Consider the following 19,307-nt stretch of genomic DNA (forward strand, 5'->3'; position numbering starts at 1 on the left):
AGAATAAGGACAATCTCCTAAGGCTGTACTCCCTTTCAAGGAAAAACCTTTCCAAACCATTAAGCCCCGATTCTGATCATGTGACTTTCCCAGAATCAGTTTTCATGGGTTCTGAAGGGAGCCTGTGAAAAGGTAATCCTGATTTGGTAACTATGTCTTTGAATTTAAAACTGCCCCTTCACCATTCAGAATTAATCTGTTTTTCCTTTCTGAAATGGGTTTGCAGTTGTCTGCCTAAACACCTGATCTCTAGAGCTCCCTGTCTTGCCGGTGCTCCACCACCACTAGGCTACTTCTATAACATAATATGCAGAATGTCTAGAACCCAACAGCTGCTCAGATCTGAAGGTCTGTGGGAGCCCTCCTACCAGTGAGGTTGTTTGTCAGCAACACCAAGTGATTTGGAGGACAAGCAGTAGGATTATTGCAGCTACTGACCAAATCAGATTCAAAGGACAACTGTCCCAAAGAATCAGGAGTGTCTGGACTGTCAAGTGGTTGGCAGTCTCGCTGTGAAGGAGGAATGGTGCTAATTGTGCCCTCTCTGAACTGGCCCTTGAGGTTTCCTTTAGGAAGTGACACCTGATTTTCATCTTCTGTAGAGGGACCCCATGTAGCACTAAGCCATGACTGTTTCCAGGCACAGTTAGCTGGCAGAGGGAAAGCTGTTTGGGATGACTGCCCCATGTGGTTGTCCAGGTCTATAGCAACACCTGGAATAGAACAGTGACCTCGAGAGTAGTGGTTCCTTTTGCTGTCTTTGTCATCAATTTCTCTCTTTTCCCTTAATGGGTTTCCCACTTCTTTTCTAAATATTTTATGAGTGTCTTCATTATTACATGAGCTGATGTGTTGAAGATGACTACAGGTGCGCATCTCATCAGAAAGTACAGTTTCTTGTTCATCCAAAATGCATTTCTCATCATTTCCACTGTGATTGTCAGGATCTGCGTGAAATGCAGGTGAATTTAAACTAGGGCACACTGCTGTGTGTTTTTGCTTTTCCATTAACAGATAGTAATCAGGTGCAGAAGAGAGTCTCTTCAGTGAATTTGCAGATGTGCTCTGATATTTGGCAAGATTTTGTTTTGACCTGTTCGCAAAGAATTCATTATGTTCATCCTTCCATTTATATTGTCCCCAAAGCCCTCTTTTAATCTTTTTAAAACCTAGGTGGAAAATTTCTAGAACATTTAAGAAAAGCGAAACAGTGGCTATAGATTGCATAAATAATAGGAATATTGTCTTTTCTGTTGGTCTTGAGACAAAACAATCAATTATATTTGGACACGGGTGGCCGTGGCATTTAAATAAAGGCTCTAAATGAAATCCATATAGAAGATACTGTCCAATCATGAACCCAACCTCAACCACAGAGCGAGTGAAAATGTGTACCACGTAAGTGCAAAGCAGGGTTCCTCTGAGTGGAGCTTTATTTAGTTTCCTTTGTTCCAGCTGACAAAGTTCTTGCTCCAGTCTCCTCCGGTCCCCAGGCATTTCAAACTCCACCCCTTCCAGTGCTCCTCTCAGTTGAGCTTTCTTCCTCTGCCTCTCTTTCTCCAGAACCCTCAGTCGGTACAAGGCATGGCCCATATAGACCAGGGATGGTGAAGACACAAATATCACCTGCAAAACCCAGTATCTAACGAGGGAGATAGGAAAGGCCTGGTCATAGCACACGTTTCTGCAGCCGGGTTGTTCTGTATTACAGATGAAGCCGGACTGCTCATCATTCCAGACATCCTCGGCTGCTACACCCAGAACAAGCATTCGAAATATGAACAGGATAGTGAGCCAGATCTTTCCAATTACGGTGGAGTGGATGTGAACTTCCTCCAGGACGCCTCCAAGGAAATTCCAGTTCCCCATGTTTATTTAGTCAGCCATCTTCGCTCCGAACCCCATCAAATAGGAGACAGATAAATTCTTCCATTCTGAAGGGCGTGCTATTTCGTAAAGCAAACCTATGGCCAAACATGAACGAAGCGTCACTCTCTTGCTATGCAGTTGCTCTACTTTTCCCCTAGAGAGTGTGAACATCTTAAGAATTTTAAGATATCAGGAATTCAAAATCACTTATGTTTAGACCTCATAATGCAATGAAGAAAAAAAAAAGAGGGGTGACTGGGTGGCTCAGTTGGTTAGGCCACTGCCTTCAGCTTGGGTCATGATCCCGGGGACCTGGGATGGAGCCCCACATCAGGCTTCCTACTTCTCCCTCTCCCTCTACCTCTCCCCCACCTGTGCTGTCCTGCTCTCTCTCTCTGTCAAATAAATAAATGAAATCTTTTTTAAAAGAAATTCCCGACTATTTTTGTACTAGCAGAATGTTTTTAGATAGTTCTTGAAATAAACAGATGGCTGTTGTGGTAGTGGTATTATAGATATTGTCATTGTAGCAATATTTGACCTATTTAAGACACACAGCTTGCTTTTGTGGAAGGAACAGTGGAGCAAGTTATAATTTAGATGCTTGGATTATCAAGCAGTACATTCCATATTAAGGTAGATAATCCTAGTGTATCTAGGAGGAAATATATCCCACAGGAAAGATCAAAAGAGGAATGTTTTCATAACTTTCATTTAAAACATCAATGTGTGTCCTATATCCCTTATATAAAGGGAAATGTCACACAATTAAATACAGTACTAGGTTTGCAGTTCTAATACTATAGCTATATGATACGTTCATCACAAAAATCTTATGAAGTAGGTATGTTGTTTCCCCAGTTTACAGATGAAGAAACTGAGGCACACGTTAAATTACCCAAGGTCGGGGCACCTGGGTGGCTCAGTGGGCTAAACATCCAACTCTTGATTTGGGCTCAGGTCATGATCTCAGGGTTGTGGGTTCAAGCCCCACGTCTGGCTCCGCCCTGAGCGCAGAGACTGCTTAGGACTCTCTTGCTCCCTCTCCTTCTGCCCTTCTCCCCCCTTCAAATAAATAAGCAAAATCTTTAAATTATCCAAGGTCACATGGCTGGAACTCACATTGAAAATCAGTGTGGCTCTAAAGTCAGCTCCTATTCTACTAAACTGTTATTTTTCCTCTTTGGGTGCACTGAAGATTTGCATGAAAGAAACATTAAGAAATCATCTGTTTTCTCTTAAAAGTTTTTTTAATTAGGTACATCAAATAGTGATAGTTTGGGCTTTTTAAATGACTGGTTCTCATGTCTTTAGTTCCTTTTCTAAAGCTTCATACAGTTGAAAAGATTTACAAAAGCATCAACCTTCTAAAATTTAGTTGTATTTCTGAGATAGAAAAATTTCTATTTGGGGCGCCTGGGTGGCTCAGTCCTTAAGCGTCTGCCTTTGGCTCAGGGCGTGATCCCGGCGTTCTGGGATCGAGCCCCACGTCGGGCTCCTCCGCTAGGAGCCTGCTTCTTCCTCTCCCACTCTCCCTGCTTGTGTTCCCTCTCTCGCTGGCTGTCTCTCTCTCCGTTGAATAAATAAATAAAATCTTTAAAAAAAAAAAAAGAAAGAAAAATTTCTATTTAACGTTTTTATGTTAATAAGAGTATATTCTTTGATCCAACAATCCAAAACACTTTAAAGTGTAAGCAATGGTATCATTCATGTTGTTTATAATAATTACAAATCGAAAATGTCCAAAATAATTACCAATACAAGGAAGACAGTATTAGGGTGCCTGGGTGGCTCAGTCGTTAAGCATCTGCCTTCAGCTCAGGTCATGATCCCAGGGTCCTGGGATGGAGTCCTTTATCAGGCTCTCTGCTCAGCAGGGAGTCTGCTTCTCCCTCTTCCTCTCCCCCTCCCCCCCCCCCCCCGTTTGTGCTCTCTCTCTCTCATGCTCTCTTTCTCTCAAATAAATAAATATTTTTTTTAAAAAAGACAGTATTATACATAATAAATAATAGTGCATCTATAGTGTGGTACTATGCAACCAGTAAAAATGATAAATATATACTAATATAAAAAGACATTTGATATATTGTTTCAGTTTATAAAATAGAACAGTATGACCCCATAATTGTTATTTGTTTATATGTAGAGATGCATACAAAAAAGCCTAGAAGGAGATTCATCAAGATATTAACTATGATAATCTCTGGGTGGTGTGATTACAGTTGACTTTTTTTTATATAATTATATGTATTTTAATTTGTTTTTACCATGAACACTTCTATAATCACAAAAAATATATATTAATTTTTTTCCCATAAGGTACAAAAGCATAGTGTTTCCTGAAAGGAGCAGCAGTAAATTATTTAGCTACAAATCTTAGGGTCTGAAGCTTTCATAAATGACATGAATACTAGTAAACATAGACTCAATTCCATAGAATTCAAAAGCAAAAAATAGAAACATTTCAAGCAACTCTTTCTAAATTTGCTAAAACAGAGATTAACACAAACCTGTTTAGATAAATCTGAGCAGCAGATCCTGTTTGTTCTCTGAATGTGTCCCTTTGCGGGTGTAGAGCGGTTCAGGTCGGTGCAGTGAGTCCGCCATCGGCTAAAATCCATTTGTGTTCATTGTTCGCGCTTCTAAATCCACTCTGTGCAGCAGAACCTTTGCAACAATGTTGAAACAGACTGTCTGCACTGTCCAATAAGGTAGCCACTAGCTACATATAGCCATCGCACTTGCATCGTGACTTGTGTATCACGGGAACTGAGGTTTCTTTTTATCTTGCTTAATTTTAATTGAAATTTAAGAGCTTCGTGTGCCTTGTGGCTACTTTATTGGACAGGACAAATAAAGAATATTTCCAGTATTTCTAATAACACAGCAGTTTAGAAGACTAAAGTTATGAGCCCCAAATTAAGCTGAATAGATGGTTCCTCTATAATTCAGAGACGTCAAATTTAGAACACCAGTTGTTCGTATGCTCTTTTTTTTTAACAGTAATTTTGCCCCCTGGAGAACCCAATTAGATATCATTATTTTGGGTAATGTGAACCATGTTTCTAGTACCAAAAACTCTTTCTGACTAAAAACAGTTTCATAGTTAGATGAATTCTGTTTCTCTGTCAAGTTTTCTGTTACGAACAATTACATTTCCGTTTAGGTCATTAAAGGTCTCTCTTCAGAGCTAGTGACCTGATGGGTTGGCCATGACAGATAATTGTTTCTTCTCTGGGCTTTTTTTTTTTTTTTTCCTTTAAGATGTTTTATTTTTAAGTAATTTTTACTCCCCAACATGGGGCTGGAACTTACACCCCTGAGATCAAGAGTGGCATGCTCTACAGACTGGGCCCACCAGATACCCCTTCTCTGGGCTCTTTGCTAGTTCATAGATACTTTTCAGATCAAATGCAACTATTTCACAGTGAAAAAATTATACACATATATTCATATTTGTATATTATATAAATTACATATATGTAATATATAAATTGCACATAAATTATTAATAAGCTTGAAAAACACTAAGCCTCATTAGTCGTTAGACAAATACAAATTTAAACGAAATATTTTTTTAACTATCAAAGTGCAGATTTTTCAAAGATTTACAATACCTGCTTTTGGCAAAAGTATAAGGAAACTTACTATCTACTATCAGTAAGAATATAAATGGATGCAGCTACTTAAAAGGCAGTTTAAATCTATCAAAATTAACAGCATTTCTGCTTCTGGTTGCTTAAAATATTCTATTCAGCAAACATACTCAAAGGCACCCTACAGGGGCTAGCAAGTTCGCACAGCACTGTTGATAATAGTACATAATCAGCAACAGTGTCCAGCAGAGGCGTGGTTAAATAACCAGAGAACATCTTTATCATTCAGCAACTGAGAGAATGAAGGTTTCGAACGTCACATTGTAAAGCAAGTCACAGAGCAACACGTGGAGTATAATCTCATGTATCCTGTTTTTTAAAACCTACATTTCATATGTATATTTAATTAGCTAGAACAGAGATTAACGCAGATCTTTCTTAGTTGAGGTAAATCGTTCTTAGAAGTTATACCACGGTCACCTTCAACTCGTTCTCTGAACTTGTCCCTTTGGGGGTGCGGAGGCGATTCAGTGCCATTCAGTACAGTGGGAGAGCCGGGCATCAGCTCAAATCCATTTTCCTTTCTGCATATCCTGGATAGAAGAAGGTCTGCGAGAGCAGACCCCCAGCTGTCGACGGCAGTCATCACCAGGGAGAAGAGCAGGTTTGGGATGGGAAGGTAAAAGGGACTCTAGTCGTTTGAGTTCTTATTCAGATCTTTGTTTAACCAAAAACATATGCATATTCTCATACTCAAAAAACTTTTAACATCTCAAATCAGTTTTTCTCAAAATGCTGAAATACTACTTTTCTCAGTATATCTAAGTATGTATGCTCCTTTCAGAATACAGCAACATGTTTAGATAGGTGTTTATAAATAAAAGATATCAATGATGAAAGAAAAAAATGGTATTTCCTGTGTTCAGATTGGCCAAAAGGGAAAAAGGGTGACCAAGGCACCTGGGTGGCTCAGTTGGTTAAGCGTCTGACTCTTGATCTCAGCTCAGGTCTTGATCTCAGGGTTGTGGGTTCAAGCCCCGTGTTGGGCTCCATGCTAGGCATGGAGCCTACTTTTTTTTATCTTTTTTGAAAGGGAGAGAAGAGAGAGTATGAGGGGTGGGGAGGGGCAGAGGGACAAGGGAGAGAGAGAATCCCAAGCAGGCTCCATGCTGAGCTCGGAGCCCAATGTGGGGGCTGGGGGTGCCTTGATCCCATGACCCTGGTATCATGACCTGAGCCAGAATTAAGAGTGAGCCACACAGGTGCCCAGACATGGAGCCTACTTTAAAAAAAAAAAAAAAGGCCAACAATCTGGGTTCTATAATAGGAAAGGAGACAGGCTTCTCAGCTTTCAGATTTGACATTTTACCTTTTGTAAATAAACCCTACCCACTCCCAGGAGAGCCACTAGCCATAAAAAGGATGAAAATCCAGAGTCCAGGTACCCAGTATGCACCAGAAAGCTGTTTCTAGGTTCCTTGGGATCCCAGACACACTCCTCGTATCTTAAAACTTAAATTTTCAGTCTTCTTTTATAAGATAGTTCTACCATTTATGCCGTACTCACAGAAATGTTTGTTCCTATACTCCCACGATACTCTCAGTTTTCAGTATTTGGGGAACACAGCCTCATGAGACCAATAGGGGAGAAGAGTGTGAGCTTTCGAGTCATTATCAACCTTTAAATCCTGTGCCCTCTTATACAAGTTACTTGATTTTTTTTTTTAAGATTTTATTTATTTATTTGACAGAGAGAGAGACAGCCAGCGAGAGAGGAAACACAAGCAGGGGGAGTGGGAGAGGAAGAAGCAGGCTCATAGCGGAAGAGCCTGATGTGGGGCTCGATCCCACAATGCCGGGATCACGCCCTGAGCCAAAGGCAGACGCTTAACCGCTGTGCCACCCAGGTGCCCCAAGTTACTTGATTTTTTAAATGAGTTTCCATGTCCTCCTCTCTAGATACAGAGTAATAGCCACCTTTCTGGGTTGTTGAAAAGATTAGCAAGAATGTATATAAAGAACCTCAGACAGTGGTCCATCCACCCCAACAGTGATAGAAAGTGATTATCAATAGTCTGGCACAGGTATGAAAAGTTTTTATTATCAGCACAGTACAATATCCGTGGATTCCATAAGCAGTCTCTACAACATATCCTTCAAGGAGAGCAAGTCTCTTTTAGAACGTGCATACGATCCATACCACATGTGTGGAAAAGCCAGTCCCTGCTTTTTCCATTCCTCCCCTTTTCTCTCTTCCTTTTCCCTCCCTCTGCGATCAGAAGCCCCTTCCCTAAACCCTAACTCCTTTTGTAAGCAGTCTTTGCAACTGAGGACTTCCGTCATGTTCTGACCTCTTTATGAAACTGTCAGCATTTGCCAGGACTTCTTTGTCTCTTCATAGACTTCAGTTTTTTCCCAGATGGTTCTTTGCAGTACTTGGTTTGTATTGTGAGGCACTCAGTTTGCGGGGGATAGGAAAACATTGAAAAACACGGCAAATAAGACACAAGCGAAGTAAGCTGCAATTGCTATCCAAAATCTCGGATCCTTCAGCAGTGCCTTATCAAAGCAGCTAAACACAGTGTAACCTATGGACATTCCAGCGAATCCACCTGCGATGTGGGCTGCAAAAGACACCTTGGGAGGAAATGGGGAGAAACGAAAATAAGTGAAGAAAATGCTAATTGCATATTTCAGCTGCATCCCTCTTCCTAAACCACAAATACCATCAGAGTCAAACAAGAGTCTTCAAAGCCTGAAGAACAAGGAGGTGAGGCACGAGACACAAAACTCCCATGTGCACAGAGAGATGTTCTGAAAACATGCAGAGCTAAAAAATGTCATTTCATCAACTCTCCGAGTGCCCAGGACCGAGCCATTGTTTCTCATGCTCTGTCCCCATCACATTCAGGATGGTTCTATATAACATGTTGCATTATGACAAGGGACCTCTGTAGGAGCTGCGTCTGACCCCGCATAAACGGAATGTCAGAATGAAAACACAGAGGACATATACACGCAAATATGCAACAGGAACTACCCAATTCAAAGACTAATAACCACAAAACTGGAAATCTCTGTCAGTTTTGTTTTATTTTTTTAATCCTGCAAATCCATCTGGACCCAAATTTTCATTGCTGTTTTCCGATCTGCTTCTTATTCTCTGTGGATGGTGAAATCCCTTCTCTCCTGCTTTGCTGCCAGTAGCCACCAGGAGAGCAGGTGCAGAGAACGAGAGGCGGCAGTCAGGGCTCTGGGAGAGTCAAGTGAAAAGGACAATCCAAAAGTCTGATTTCCTCAGGAATTTGCTTACCTTTGAAATGGAAATTTGGCTGCCCTCAGTCACAGAATTCTCGCCCCTATTGGATGACCCTTTTAGCTATTGATATGATAGGTAAGCAAGTTCTTGTTGAAAAAATAAGCTGAACTCACCGGCGACCCGTTTGCAGGGACGAAGAACCTTCTGTAGAGAGCAAATCCCATATCCGACATAACTAGAAAGAAACACAAACTGATGAAGCCCCAGCGTCGCCACAGCAATGCACCAGGTGTTTTGGGGTCTCTCCCAGTAACGGCAGCAGCTAACACTGACGGAGACTCACTCTGCACCAGGTGCTGCTGTAGGAGCTTGATGAGTATCGATTCACTAATCCCCCCAAGGACCCTATGAAATGAGTATATCATGATCCCATGTGACAGGTGTATTCGCCCCCCATGTATGTAGTGGTTATCTTCTGCGTGCCAGGCACGGTGCTAGGTGGAGATACTGCAGTGAGCGGATGAAACGGCCCTGCCCCACGGAGCTGACAGTCTGGCTGGGGGAGGCACGCAAACAAATCAGTAAAACAAAGCATGACAGCACAGCAAATGGCGCTAAGTGCTCTGTCAAATGGACAAAATGCAAAGAGGACAAGATGCAGAGAGGAAGGAGGATTCGGAATGCTGGGAATGAGGTGTGATTTTTATTCGAGTCAGGGACAGTCTCACTGAGAATATGACATTCGACGAAGAAAAGAGCAAGCGATGCTGACATCCGAAGTAAGAGTCTTCCAGGCAGACGGAAGGGCAAGTGCAAAATCCCTGTGGCAGGAACGTGCCCGACGTGCTGGAGGCAGACCCAGAGCAGCTGTGCTGGCTGGATGGGTGGTTTTCAACGTGTGACTCCCTGCCCCTCCAAGAGCAGCAGTAACATTCACCTGGGAACTTACTGGAAATTAAACTTCTCAGGCCCACGCCAGACTTCTTGAACCAGAAACTCTGAAGATGAGGTCAGAAGTCTGTGTTTTAACAAGACCCGCAGGTGATTCTGGAGTACGGTTAGGGATAAAATGATAGGCGAGGAACAGGGAACAAATCACGCAGAGGCTTTATGGGCCACTGTAAGGACTTTGATCCCAAGTGGTAGGAAATCTTGGAAGGCTTTTGAGCACAGGAGTGATATGATTCAATTTACATTTTTAGAAGATCATTCTGGCTGCGATACAGGAAGGAATGTAGGGGAGCAGGGACAGGAGGAGAGCAGCTCGATCACTGATACGGCCCCCATCCAAGGGAGGCATGACGGTGGCATCTTACCCATCAGGAAACCAGAACACAGAGGGTGAGTACTTGCCCCAGGCCACACAGCTCAGAGGCAGGGACAGGATTTGAACCTTAGGAAGTGTGGCTATGGAGGCTCCCCTCTCACACACCGCACTAACCGCCTCTAAGTACCGCCAGGAGTACTGGTGATGGGCCAAGAAAGGAGATGAGTCCACATTCTCCAGTGGAACAGTGAGAGCCAGAATTCAGACCTTCTTCCAGTAAGTCAGATCCATGATGCAAAAGGAGCTTCTGCGGTTTCTTGGCCTAGAAGAGCTCTGCCCTCCATGTGCCCTGCACTTGGAAACCTCTCGTGCAGCTGTCACAGTCCACACCCATCCCCCAACTGCCTGCACTGCACTCAGTGAGCCACCGTGCCCTCGGAGATGGAAAGACCTAGTCCTTGCCTTTGGGAAAATAGCATCAGGACCATGTGTGGTGGCTAGTTTCTCTTTCAATACCGTATTGATTGATGTTCAAGTGACTAGACAGGAATTGAGGTCGAGGAAGTGCTCAATGTTAATTTAACTGTGAATGACTGTTACACAACATAGCTGGATAAGTTTGGCTGTGTTGTGTTTTCAGTCATCATTTGTATTTCCTAATCCAGTGTAAATAAATAACACAGAGACGGAACTGGGGAAGTTCTTGTAACCCTTAGCACGTCCGTTCCTCCAACCTCTTTCTCTCTGATCGTGCCCTTTCTCTGAATCCCCGCCTGGCTCCTCCTGCCTCCTAGGTTTGCTGCTACGTCCCCGGCAGTATCTCCATTGAGATGTGGCTTCCCACCTGAAAAGCCTCTATTGCAAGAAACCCAGTTATTGTCCTTGCTAAAAATTTGACACTGATTTTAAGAGAGTTGCCTCTCTATGGATTTTTTTTTTTTTTGATGGGTGAAAATGTGAGAGTTCCTCTTTCAAAAGGGAAGCTCCGTTGCTTTGTTAGAAGACACATCCAACAATAATGCTTCATGAAGGAAGGTCCTTCGGGCCAACTGTCCTTCACAATTCAGAATAATAATTTACCTTTTTTTTTTTTACCAGTTTAAAAAAAAACTACATTTTCCCAATATTTTGTTAATCTGGCGTGTGTTTTAACTTTCCTCATCTTCAGTAGTAAGTAAACCAGGTTAAAGAACTTTTAGAAATGGCCCGTGCCAGGGAGTGGGGAAGGTTAACGTCAACGGGCCTTAACTACTCTGTAAAATAAAATGACTTTATTACTTACCTCAGGAATGACCTAATGTTACATAAACTATTTTTGGCGACTCCCTGTGCATAAGGAAAGGGTTTTTACTCCAACATTGAAGGGTATTAAAACCCTTTTCCCATCAAGGGTTTGAGGCTCATTTTACAAAGTCATTCATAATTACCTAAAAGAAACATTGAAAACCAGGTAACTTGTGTGTTGCAACATGTTTTGGTCATAGGACTTGTCCCTTGGTCCCGGTTGTGACACTTAACAGCCCAGGTGGCAGCTCTGCTCCCCGGTGACTCTCCTCAAGCCCCAGACACTTGCTCTCCTTCCTGTGCTCACAACTTTCCCTCACATTTTCAATTTCTTGTGGACAAAAATATTATATCGAGTATGTGTAACCTAAAAACAAGTCACTTATCTTCTCTCAGGATGAAATACTGTTTTTACAGCTAAACTGTCCATAAACTGGATTTAGTCTCTTTCCTCAGAGGTAGTTGGCCCTATTCCCAGCGATGTGGATAATTGAACTCTTGATACCAATTAGCAGAACCATTTCTTCTTACCATGTGGACAGCCAAAATCTCAGGTTTTATCAAGTAATGCCTCCATCTTGGCCTACAAGTGCGACCTGCCGTCTGCCCACAGGGTCTGCCTTCTCCCCGCCTCCTCTACGCAGCTACGGCTTCAGCCGGAGCAGGTCCGGAAATACGAGTTACTAGCCCTGCCTTGGCTCCTTTTTCTTCTACCCAGTGTGGCCTGCCACCACCCAAAATCTACCATGACATTCAGACTCAGCTAAAATTCCGCCTCCTCTCCAGATTGAGCACTCTTCCTAAATTCCATCAGCATGTGGTTCTCTGCTATAATGCTTGGAGATTTCAAAAGCCACCTTCGCCATCCTGCTAGTTCCTTGACCTCTCTGTTCCTTCACCCTCCCCTGCTCCTGCCTCAGCCACCCTCAGCCACCACTCCATGCTTAGATCCTCGATCAGTTCTTTTTAAATCCAAAAATGTATAAATTAAGGAAGAAACTAGACCATGTCAGTGGTTTTCAAGCTTTCCCATTTCAGACAAAATCATATACAGAGTCCAATATATGAATGAGAACAATCCAGAATCCAATGTATGAATGAGAAAAACGTAAATGAAGCTATTGTGGTTAAAGTGGACCATAGAGCTCTACTCTCTTGACTTCCCCCACTCCAGAAAGAAACAAAAGGCAAAAACTCATTACTGAGGCACCTCTGAAAACCACCCACGGGGGTTTGTGAAAACTCCTCCCTGTACCTTTCTGCTTAGGGCTGTGGAGCCACAATTCTTTGTCACTCCGTGCTAGTGTTAGGAAAAGTGAGGCCCTCTGGGGGTCAAACCGATAACATGATAGGCGCGAAGCGTTCACAAAACAAACTTACTTATAAGGATGATGATCAGTAGTCTGACAATTCCAAAGACAGGAATCATTTCTCGAAAATTCTTGCAAAGAGATAAATAAAAATAATGTAAGTAGTCTTTTGGCAAATGAAACCTCACCTGTACTCTCTTCACCTGCTTTTTCATTTAAAGTTTGAGTATCAAATATTTACAAAATAAAGCAATGCTGTTACAGCCCAGCTTTCAAATGTATTTGGGAAGTACAATGCTGGTGCACTTGAAGACAAAATGAATATTTAATTCCATGATATGAACTAGACATAACTGTATTAGCAGGAAAAAAATCTAAACATAAATAATATGAAATCAATACTTAACATGTCATAGAGATATGACGATGATAGATGATAGATGATAGATAGATAGATAGATAGATAGATAGATAGATAGATAGATTCTGTCAAACTAAGTCTGATGAAATATGTCTAAGGTTTTTTTGGTTAACATTCATTTAACACTTTATCCTCTTTCCAAATAGGAGTTAGTTAAAATTTGAGTATTACCTTAATTCTTTTAGATAATTTCAAAAAAATTTAAAATATTGGTTAAAAAAATAAAGTTTCATTTTAGCTTTGAAAAAAATCTCAGTCCAGGGGCACCTGGATGGCTCAGTCAGTTGGGTGTCCGACTCTTGATTTCAGCTCAGGCCATGAATGATCTCCGGGTCATGAGATCAAGCTGTGTGGTGCTCTATGCTCAGCAGGGGAGTCTGCTTGAGATTCTCTCTCCCTCTGTCCCTCCACCTGTTCTTTCTCTCTCTCTCTCTCTCCAAAATAAATAAATAAATCTTTTAAAAAGATAATCTCAGTCCAGCTTACAGTACCCTCTGCGTTACTAAAGAACTATTGAGTCAGGGGGGCGCCTGGGTGGCACAGCGGTTAAGCATCTGCCTTCGGCTCAGGGCGTGATCCCGGCGTTCTGGGATCGAGCCCCACATCAGGCTCCTCTGCTATGAGCCTGCTTCTTCCTCTCCCACTCCCCCTGCTTGTGTTCCCTCTCTCGCTGGCTGTCTCTATCTGTGTTAAATAAATAAATAAAATCTTTAAAAAAAAAAAACCTATTGAGTCAGGGGCACTGGGGTGGCTCAGTCAGTTAAGTGTCTGCCTTCAGCTCAGGTCATGATCTTGGGGTCCTGGGCTCAAGCCCTCCGTTGGGCTCCCTGCTCAGTGGGGAGTTTGCTGCCCCTCTCCTTCTGTCCCTTCCCGCCCCTCATGCTCTCTCTCTCTCAAATAAATAAATTAAATCTTAAAAAAGAAAAAAAAGAACTGAGTAAGAAAGACATCTCCACTTTAATTTATTGAGTTACTTCTCCCTTCCCTTTCAGTTTATTAACTCTCTTCCCAAAGAGTAAAGACACTGAAATACCCATGTTTATTCTAAATCAATTATTTTTAAACTGTTGTGGTCACAACCTACAGTAAGAAACAATTTACATAAAAATCTAGTACATAAACAGTATTACATGGGATACATACTGAAAATTTTCTAATTTTTTTCTTTTTAATTTTAAAAAAAATTTTTTATTAGTTTAAGCAGGCTCCATGCCCAATATGGGGCTGGACCTCAAGACCCCAAGATAAAGAGTTGCATGCTCTGTGTACTGAGCCTGCCACGTGCCCCTCTTTTTGTTTAATTTTTGGTTACAATTCCTTAAACTGTTATTCATGGACTGCAATCCAAAGCTCGAAAAACATTTTTCTTTTTTCTTTTTTTTAAGATTTTACTTATTTATTTGACTTAGAGAGACACAGTGAGAGAAGGAACACAAGCAGGGGGAGTGAGAGAGGGAGAAGCAGGCTTCCCGCTGAGCAGGGACGTGGGATCATGACCTGAGCCAAAGGCGGATGCTTAAGAATTGAGCCACCCAGGCATCTCTGAAAAACATTTTTCTAAATCACTTCTCTTTTTGGAATAGTTTTTTAATTGCTTCATATTTTCCTCCTAGAGTATTTTTAAAGTATATCTACATGGTTAAAGGGTTAAGAACTAGTCAGGATTTAACATTATAGGCTATTTTAAAAGTGGTTGACATTCTTACATACCATACATGGGCATATAAAATGGTATGCCAGCTTTGGAGGGCAATTTGGCATTTATGCAGATTTAAAGCCTTCATCCAGTAAATCCACTTCTAGGAATTTTTTTTTTTTAAGATTTTATTTATTTATTTGACAAAGAGAGAGACAGCCAGTGAGAGAGGGAACACCAGCAGGGGGAGTGGATGAGGAAGAAGCAGGCTCCCAGCAGAGGAGCCTGATGTGGGGCTCGATCCCATTACGCCGGGATCACGCCCTGAGCCAAAGGCAGACGCTTAACGACTGCGCCACCCAGGCGCCCCCATTTCTAGGAATTTATCCTACCAAAATACATACACACACACACACACACACACACACACAAATGCAAAAAGATAAATGCGAGAGAACATCCTTACAGCATTGTCTACAAGAGTGAATAGGTGGAGTTACCCCAATTTTTTTTTCTTTGAAGAATTAAATCAGGCTACGGTTCTATGGTGTGCTGTGGAGCACTTGAAGAGGTTGAAGTGGATTTCTGTGCAGTGATATGAGTAGTTGGGGTCAAGATAACTCTATGTTAAGATGTAGAACAGTATCTTTAAGAGTGGGTCCATTTTTGTAGCCTTAATTTTGGCAGGATTTTGAGTACAAATAGAAAAAGGTCTGAAAGGGTGTGTATCAAACTGTTAACACATGCTATATTTGAGATTTTGACTTTCTCAACTTAAAATATTTTTTTAGTATTCATCACTTTTGAGATCAGGAAAAAAAAAATAGGGGCACCTCGGTGGCTCAGTCATTAAGCGTCTGTCTTCAGCTCAGGTCATGATCCCGGGGTCCTGGGATCGAGCCCCATCGGGCTCCCTGCTCAGCGGGAAGCCTGCTTCTCCCTCTCCCACTCCCCCTGCTTGTGTTCCCTCTCTCGCTGAGTCTCTCTCTGTCAAATAAATAAAATCTTTTAAAAAATAAAATAAAATAAAGATAAAATATGAAAGGAAAATTCTAGTGCCCAGAAGATGAGTGCTCAGTAAGTATGATGAAGATTCCCTAATCCAAATACCAGTTATTCTTTAAAAGAAAAAAAAAATCCGTAGATTCCATTGCCAAAAGTTCTTACCACCAGAACATTCATAAAATAGCCTCCCATGAGAGCATAGACTCCTCCGGAAGCACCCACAAGATACCTGAGCGGGTCAAAAATGGAGCTGGCGAGGGACCCTAAAGAAAGAAAACACAAAGGATCACACGTAACTGTAAGAATCATGAAAGACGCATCTTTCTAATCTAAGACCGCAGTTGGGTAGTTTGGACCGTTATGATATTAACAAGCAACAAGTTTATTTTGTTTGTCCCTTCCATACTGTAAAAGCATAGCTATGGGAACTAACCACCTCAATTTTCCTGAAATATTAAATGTTCAATATGAGGACCGTATAACAGGGACAAAGAGCACAAGCTCTAGAGCCAAAATTACCAGCTGGGTGACTTGAGCAAGTCTCTTAACCTCTCCGTGCCCTAGTTTCCCTACATAAAGAGGATATTAATAGAACTTACCTCAATGCATCGTCAGGGGAAATAAATGAATTGATACTTGCATCGTGCTTAGAACACTGCCTGACATGCGTTATGTGCTTGTTAACTATTGTTTCAAAATACTGCACAGGTTTAGCCAAAACTATCAAAATACCTGAGGCATTCCAACATCTTATTAGCTAATGGCTTGGTTTCTCCTGGAGTCAGAACCCTTCTCGACATAGTATTCGATCAGAGTAACCAAACAACAGGACACCTATTTGCCAACCAATCTTAGATTGCCTGAACCAAAATAGGACTTTAAAACCACCTTATGCAAACTCTCAGATGTTCTCTACTCCTTTTTCTACTACTTAGTTTTTTGCTTTTAAGGCTCTCCTTCATTCCTTAGGATACAATGTAATACCTGCTTCCTGCAAGAAAGACAAAGTGGCCTTAGGAATCTTACAAACAGATGAGTAAACAGTAAGATGCAGAATAGACAACTACTGCGGCTTCTTAAATGTAATGAATTTGCTATGGAGGCACGTAGGAAGGAAGGATTTTTTTTTTCAGCAGAGAGGTGGAGGCCTTGCTACTCTGAGAAGGAGGAGATAGCATTTTGATTAAACTCTAAAATATCTTTAAGATTTGGCAGGAAAACAAAGAAGGGGAAAGCATTCAGGACTTAGGGAACTGGAAAAGCAAAGACACAGAAATGAAGATATATGGATGACTAAAAATCAGTGAGTAGTCCAATAGGTTTAGGGCAATGGTCCTCAAGTGTCAACCTTCAGGCTAGGGCTGGAGTGGTTGCATCTTAATGATATGAGTAATTTATTTTTAAAGCACAGATACAAATGTCCACTTCTGGCTATGATGGATTTTCTCTCCCACTTGAAATAGCTAAAAGCACTGGACAAAATATATGAAGCAGTGATCCCCAAGATACTGGACATCAGATAACAAAGGAGAGTGAACCCCGAGAGACAAAAGATAAATGAAGTGAGTTGTCTGCCCAGTTTACTGCCTTGAGAGAGATTACAGGCTACAACGCATACACACGAAGGGGGAACCCAGGTAGATCTCAGTAAACTTTAAGTTGATCAGACAGAGTTTAAAGTCCCGATAGTCCTAGGAAGCTGGAGTTTGCAAGACAGTGCACCAGAGAGGAAGGAGCAGCACAGAGAGAACTCCGGAGAAGAGCATGTGAGGAAATTACCTGAGCCAAGGGAAGAACCACCAGAAAGGAGTAGAGGGAAGAGCAAGTAGCTTTGCTTACACAGCACCAGAGAGGCTAAGTAAATTTCCAAACAAGAAAACTTCAGAATTCATGGGGCATTGGGTAAAGTACACAGAAGGGTCCTACACCAGTAGTGGGTAATAATTAGCACTAAACATGACTCAAAAACACAGTTTCACCTAGCAAATCTTTCTTTTTTGTAATTTTATTTATTCATTTGAGAGAGAGAGAGACAGCCAGCGAGAGAGGGAACACAGGCAGGGGGAGTGGGAGAGGAAGAAGCAGGCTCCCAGCAGAGGAGCCTGATGCGGGGCTCGATCCCAGAATGCCGGGATCACGCCCTGAGCCAAAGGCAGATGCTTAACGACTGAGCCACCCAGGCGCCCCTAGCAAATATTTTTTTTTTTTAAAGATTTTATTTATTTGACAGGTAAAGCAAGAGAGAGAAAGAGAGCATGAGCAGGGGGAGCAGCAGAGGGAGAGGGAGAAGCAGGCTCCCCACTGAGCAGGGAGCCCCACATGGGGCTCGATCCCAGGACCCTGAGATCATGACCTGAGCCAAAGGCAGATCCTTAACCAACTGAGCCACCCAGGCACTCCTCGCCTAGCAAATCTTGCCAGAAAGTTTCAAACTACTTCCAAGTAACTGTGTTCCAGAACAAATTTAAGGAATATTTATAGGAATACAATAATATCCACCATCCAAAGGTTAAATGTCTAACATCCAAACAAAAATGGTCAGACAGGCAAAGAAACAGGAAAATATGATCCATAATAAAAAGAAAAATCGATCAATTAAAACCTTCCAAACCAGGGGCGCCTGGGTGGCACAGCGGTTAAGCGTCTGCCTTCGGCTCAGGGTGTGATCCCGGCGTTGTGGGATCGGGCCCCACATCAGGCTCCTCTGCTATGAGCCTGCTTCTTCCTCTCCCACTCCCCCTGCTTGTGTTCCCTCTCTCGCTGGCTGTCTCTATCTCTGTCAAATAAATAAATAAAATCTTTAAAAAAAAAAAAAACAAAATAAAAAAAACCTTCCAAACTGACACAAGTGTAAGTTTTAGCAGATTATGGCAATAAATAATGATTACAACTGTATGCTATATGTTCAAAAATTAAGTAGAGACACACAAGATATAAAACACTCAAATCAAATTTCTAAAGATGAAAACTATAATGTCTAAGATGAAAAAAATACACTGGTTAAGTTTAATGGCACATTAGTGCAGAAGAAAAGATTAGTCAACATGAAGACATGGCAGTAAAAGTATCCAACATGAAACACATAGAGAAGAATATTTTAAAAAATAAATACAGTGGGGGGCACCCAGGTGGCTCAGTCGGTTAAGCGTCTGCCTTTAGCTCAGGTCATGATCCCAGGGTCCTGGGATTGAACCCCACGTCAGGCTCCATGCTCCATGGGGAGTCTGCTTCAAGATTCTCTCTCTCCCTGTGCCCCTCTGGTCACTTACGCATGCTCTCTCTCTGTCTCTCTCTCTCAAATAAATAAATAAATCTTTAATTAAAAAAATGTTAAAGGAAATCCTCAGGCAGAAGGAAAAAATATCAGATGAAAATATGGAGTTACACAGAGGAATGGAGGGCACTGGAAGTGGTGAGAATGTGGGCAAACCCATAAGATTTTGCCTTATTGCTTAAATTCTTATAGAAGATAACTGTTTAACTACTAGAAATAATAAGTGAATTAAGTTGGAGGATAGAAGATAAATGTACAAAAAAATCGAGTTTATTTCCACGTCATAGCAGTGAAGAATTGGAAATAGAAAATTTTTAAATAGTACCATTTACAGCACATCAAAAACATGAAATACGGAGATAAACCTGATCCCTCCGCACAAATGT

The 19,307-nt window shown here is 41.7% G+C and overlaps 2 protein-coding genes and 1 long non-coding RNA gene across 5 annotated transcripts in view; 1 reads left to right on the plus strand and 2 right to left on the minus strand.

Moving 5' to 3' along the window:
• The window catches only part of LOC130542273 (uncharacterized), a 53,330-nt gene that overhangs the window by 4,931 nt on the left and 29,092 nt on the right, over window positions 1–19,307 (plus strand). The window lies entirely within an intron of this gene.
• On the minus strand, window positions 337–1,898 carry GJA9 (gap junction protein alpha 9). Its single transcript, XM_026516612.4, has one exon. The coding sequence runs from the start codon at window positions 1,867–1,869 to the stop codon at window positions 337–339; it is 1,533 nt and encodes a 510-aa protein (XP_026372397.3). The 5' UTR covers window positions 1,870–1,898.
• The window catches only part of RHBDL2 (rhomboid like 2), a 51,095-nt gene continuing 39,174 nt past the window's right edge, over window positions 7,387–19,307 (minus strand). The window contains exons 5-8 of the mRNA XM_057305154.1: window positions 15,810–15,910; window positions 12,656–12,716; window positions 8,898–8,959; window positions 7,387–8,102 (exon numbers count right to left, since the gene is read on the minus strand). Of these exons, the coding sequence (XP_057161137.1) occupies window positions 7,923–8,102; window positions 8,898–8,959; window positions 12,656–12,716; window positions 15,810–15,910 (404 nt within the window). The 3' untranslated portion in view covers window positions 7,387–7,922. The remainder of the gene's footprint in view (window positions 8,103–8,897; window positions 8,960–12,655; window positions 12,717–15,809; window positions 15,911–19,307) is intronic.

The sequence above is a fragment of the Ursus arctos genome, unplaced genomic scaffold, assembly GCF_023065955.2.
Source record: "Ursus arctos isolate Adak ecotype North America unplaced genomic scaffold, UrsArc2.0 scaffold_32, whole genome shotgun sequence".
In the NCBI taxonomy this organism is placed as follows: Eukaryota; Metazoa; Chordata; class Mammalia; order Carnivora; family Ursidae; genus Ursus; species Ursus arctos.

Bases quoted from the DNA above. Each gene is read 5' to 3' on its own strand.
- GJA9 (XM_026516612.4), bottom strand. From the start codon at position 1,869: ATGGGGAACTGGAATTTCCTTGGAGGCGTCCTGGAGGAAGTTCACATC.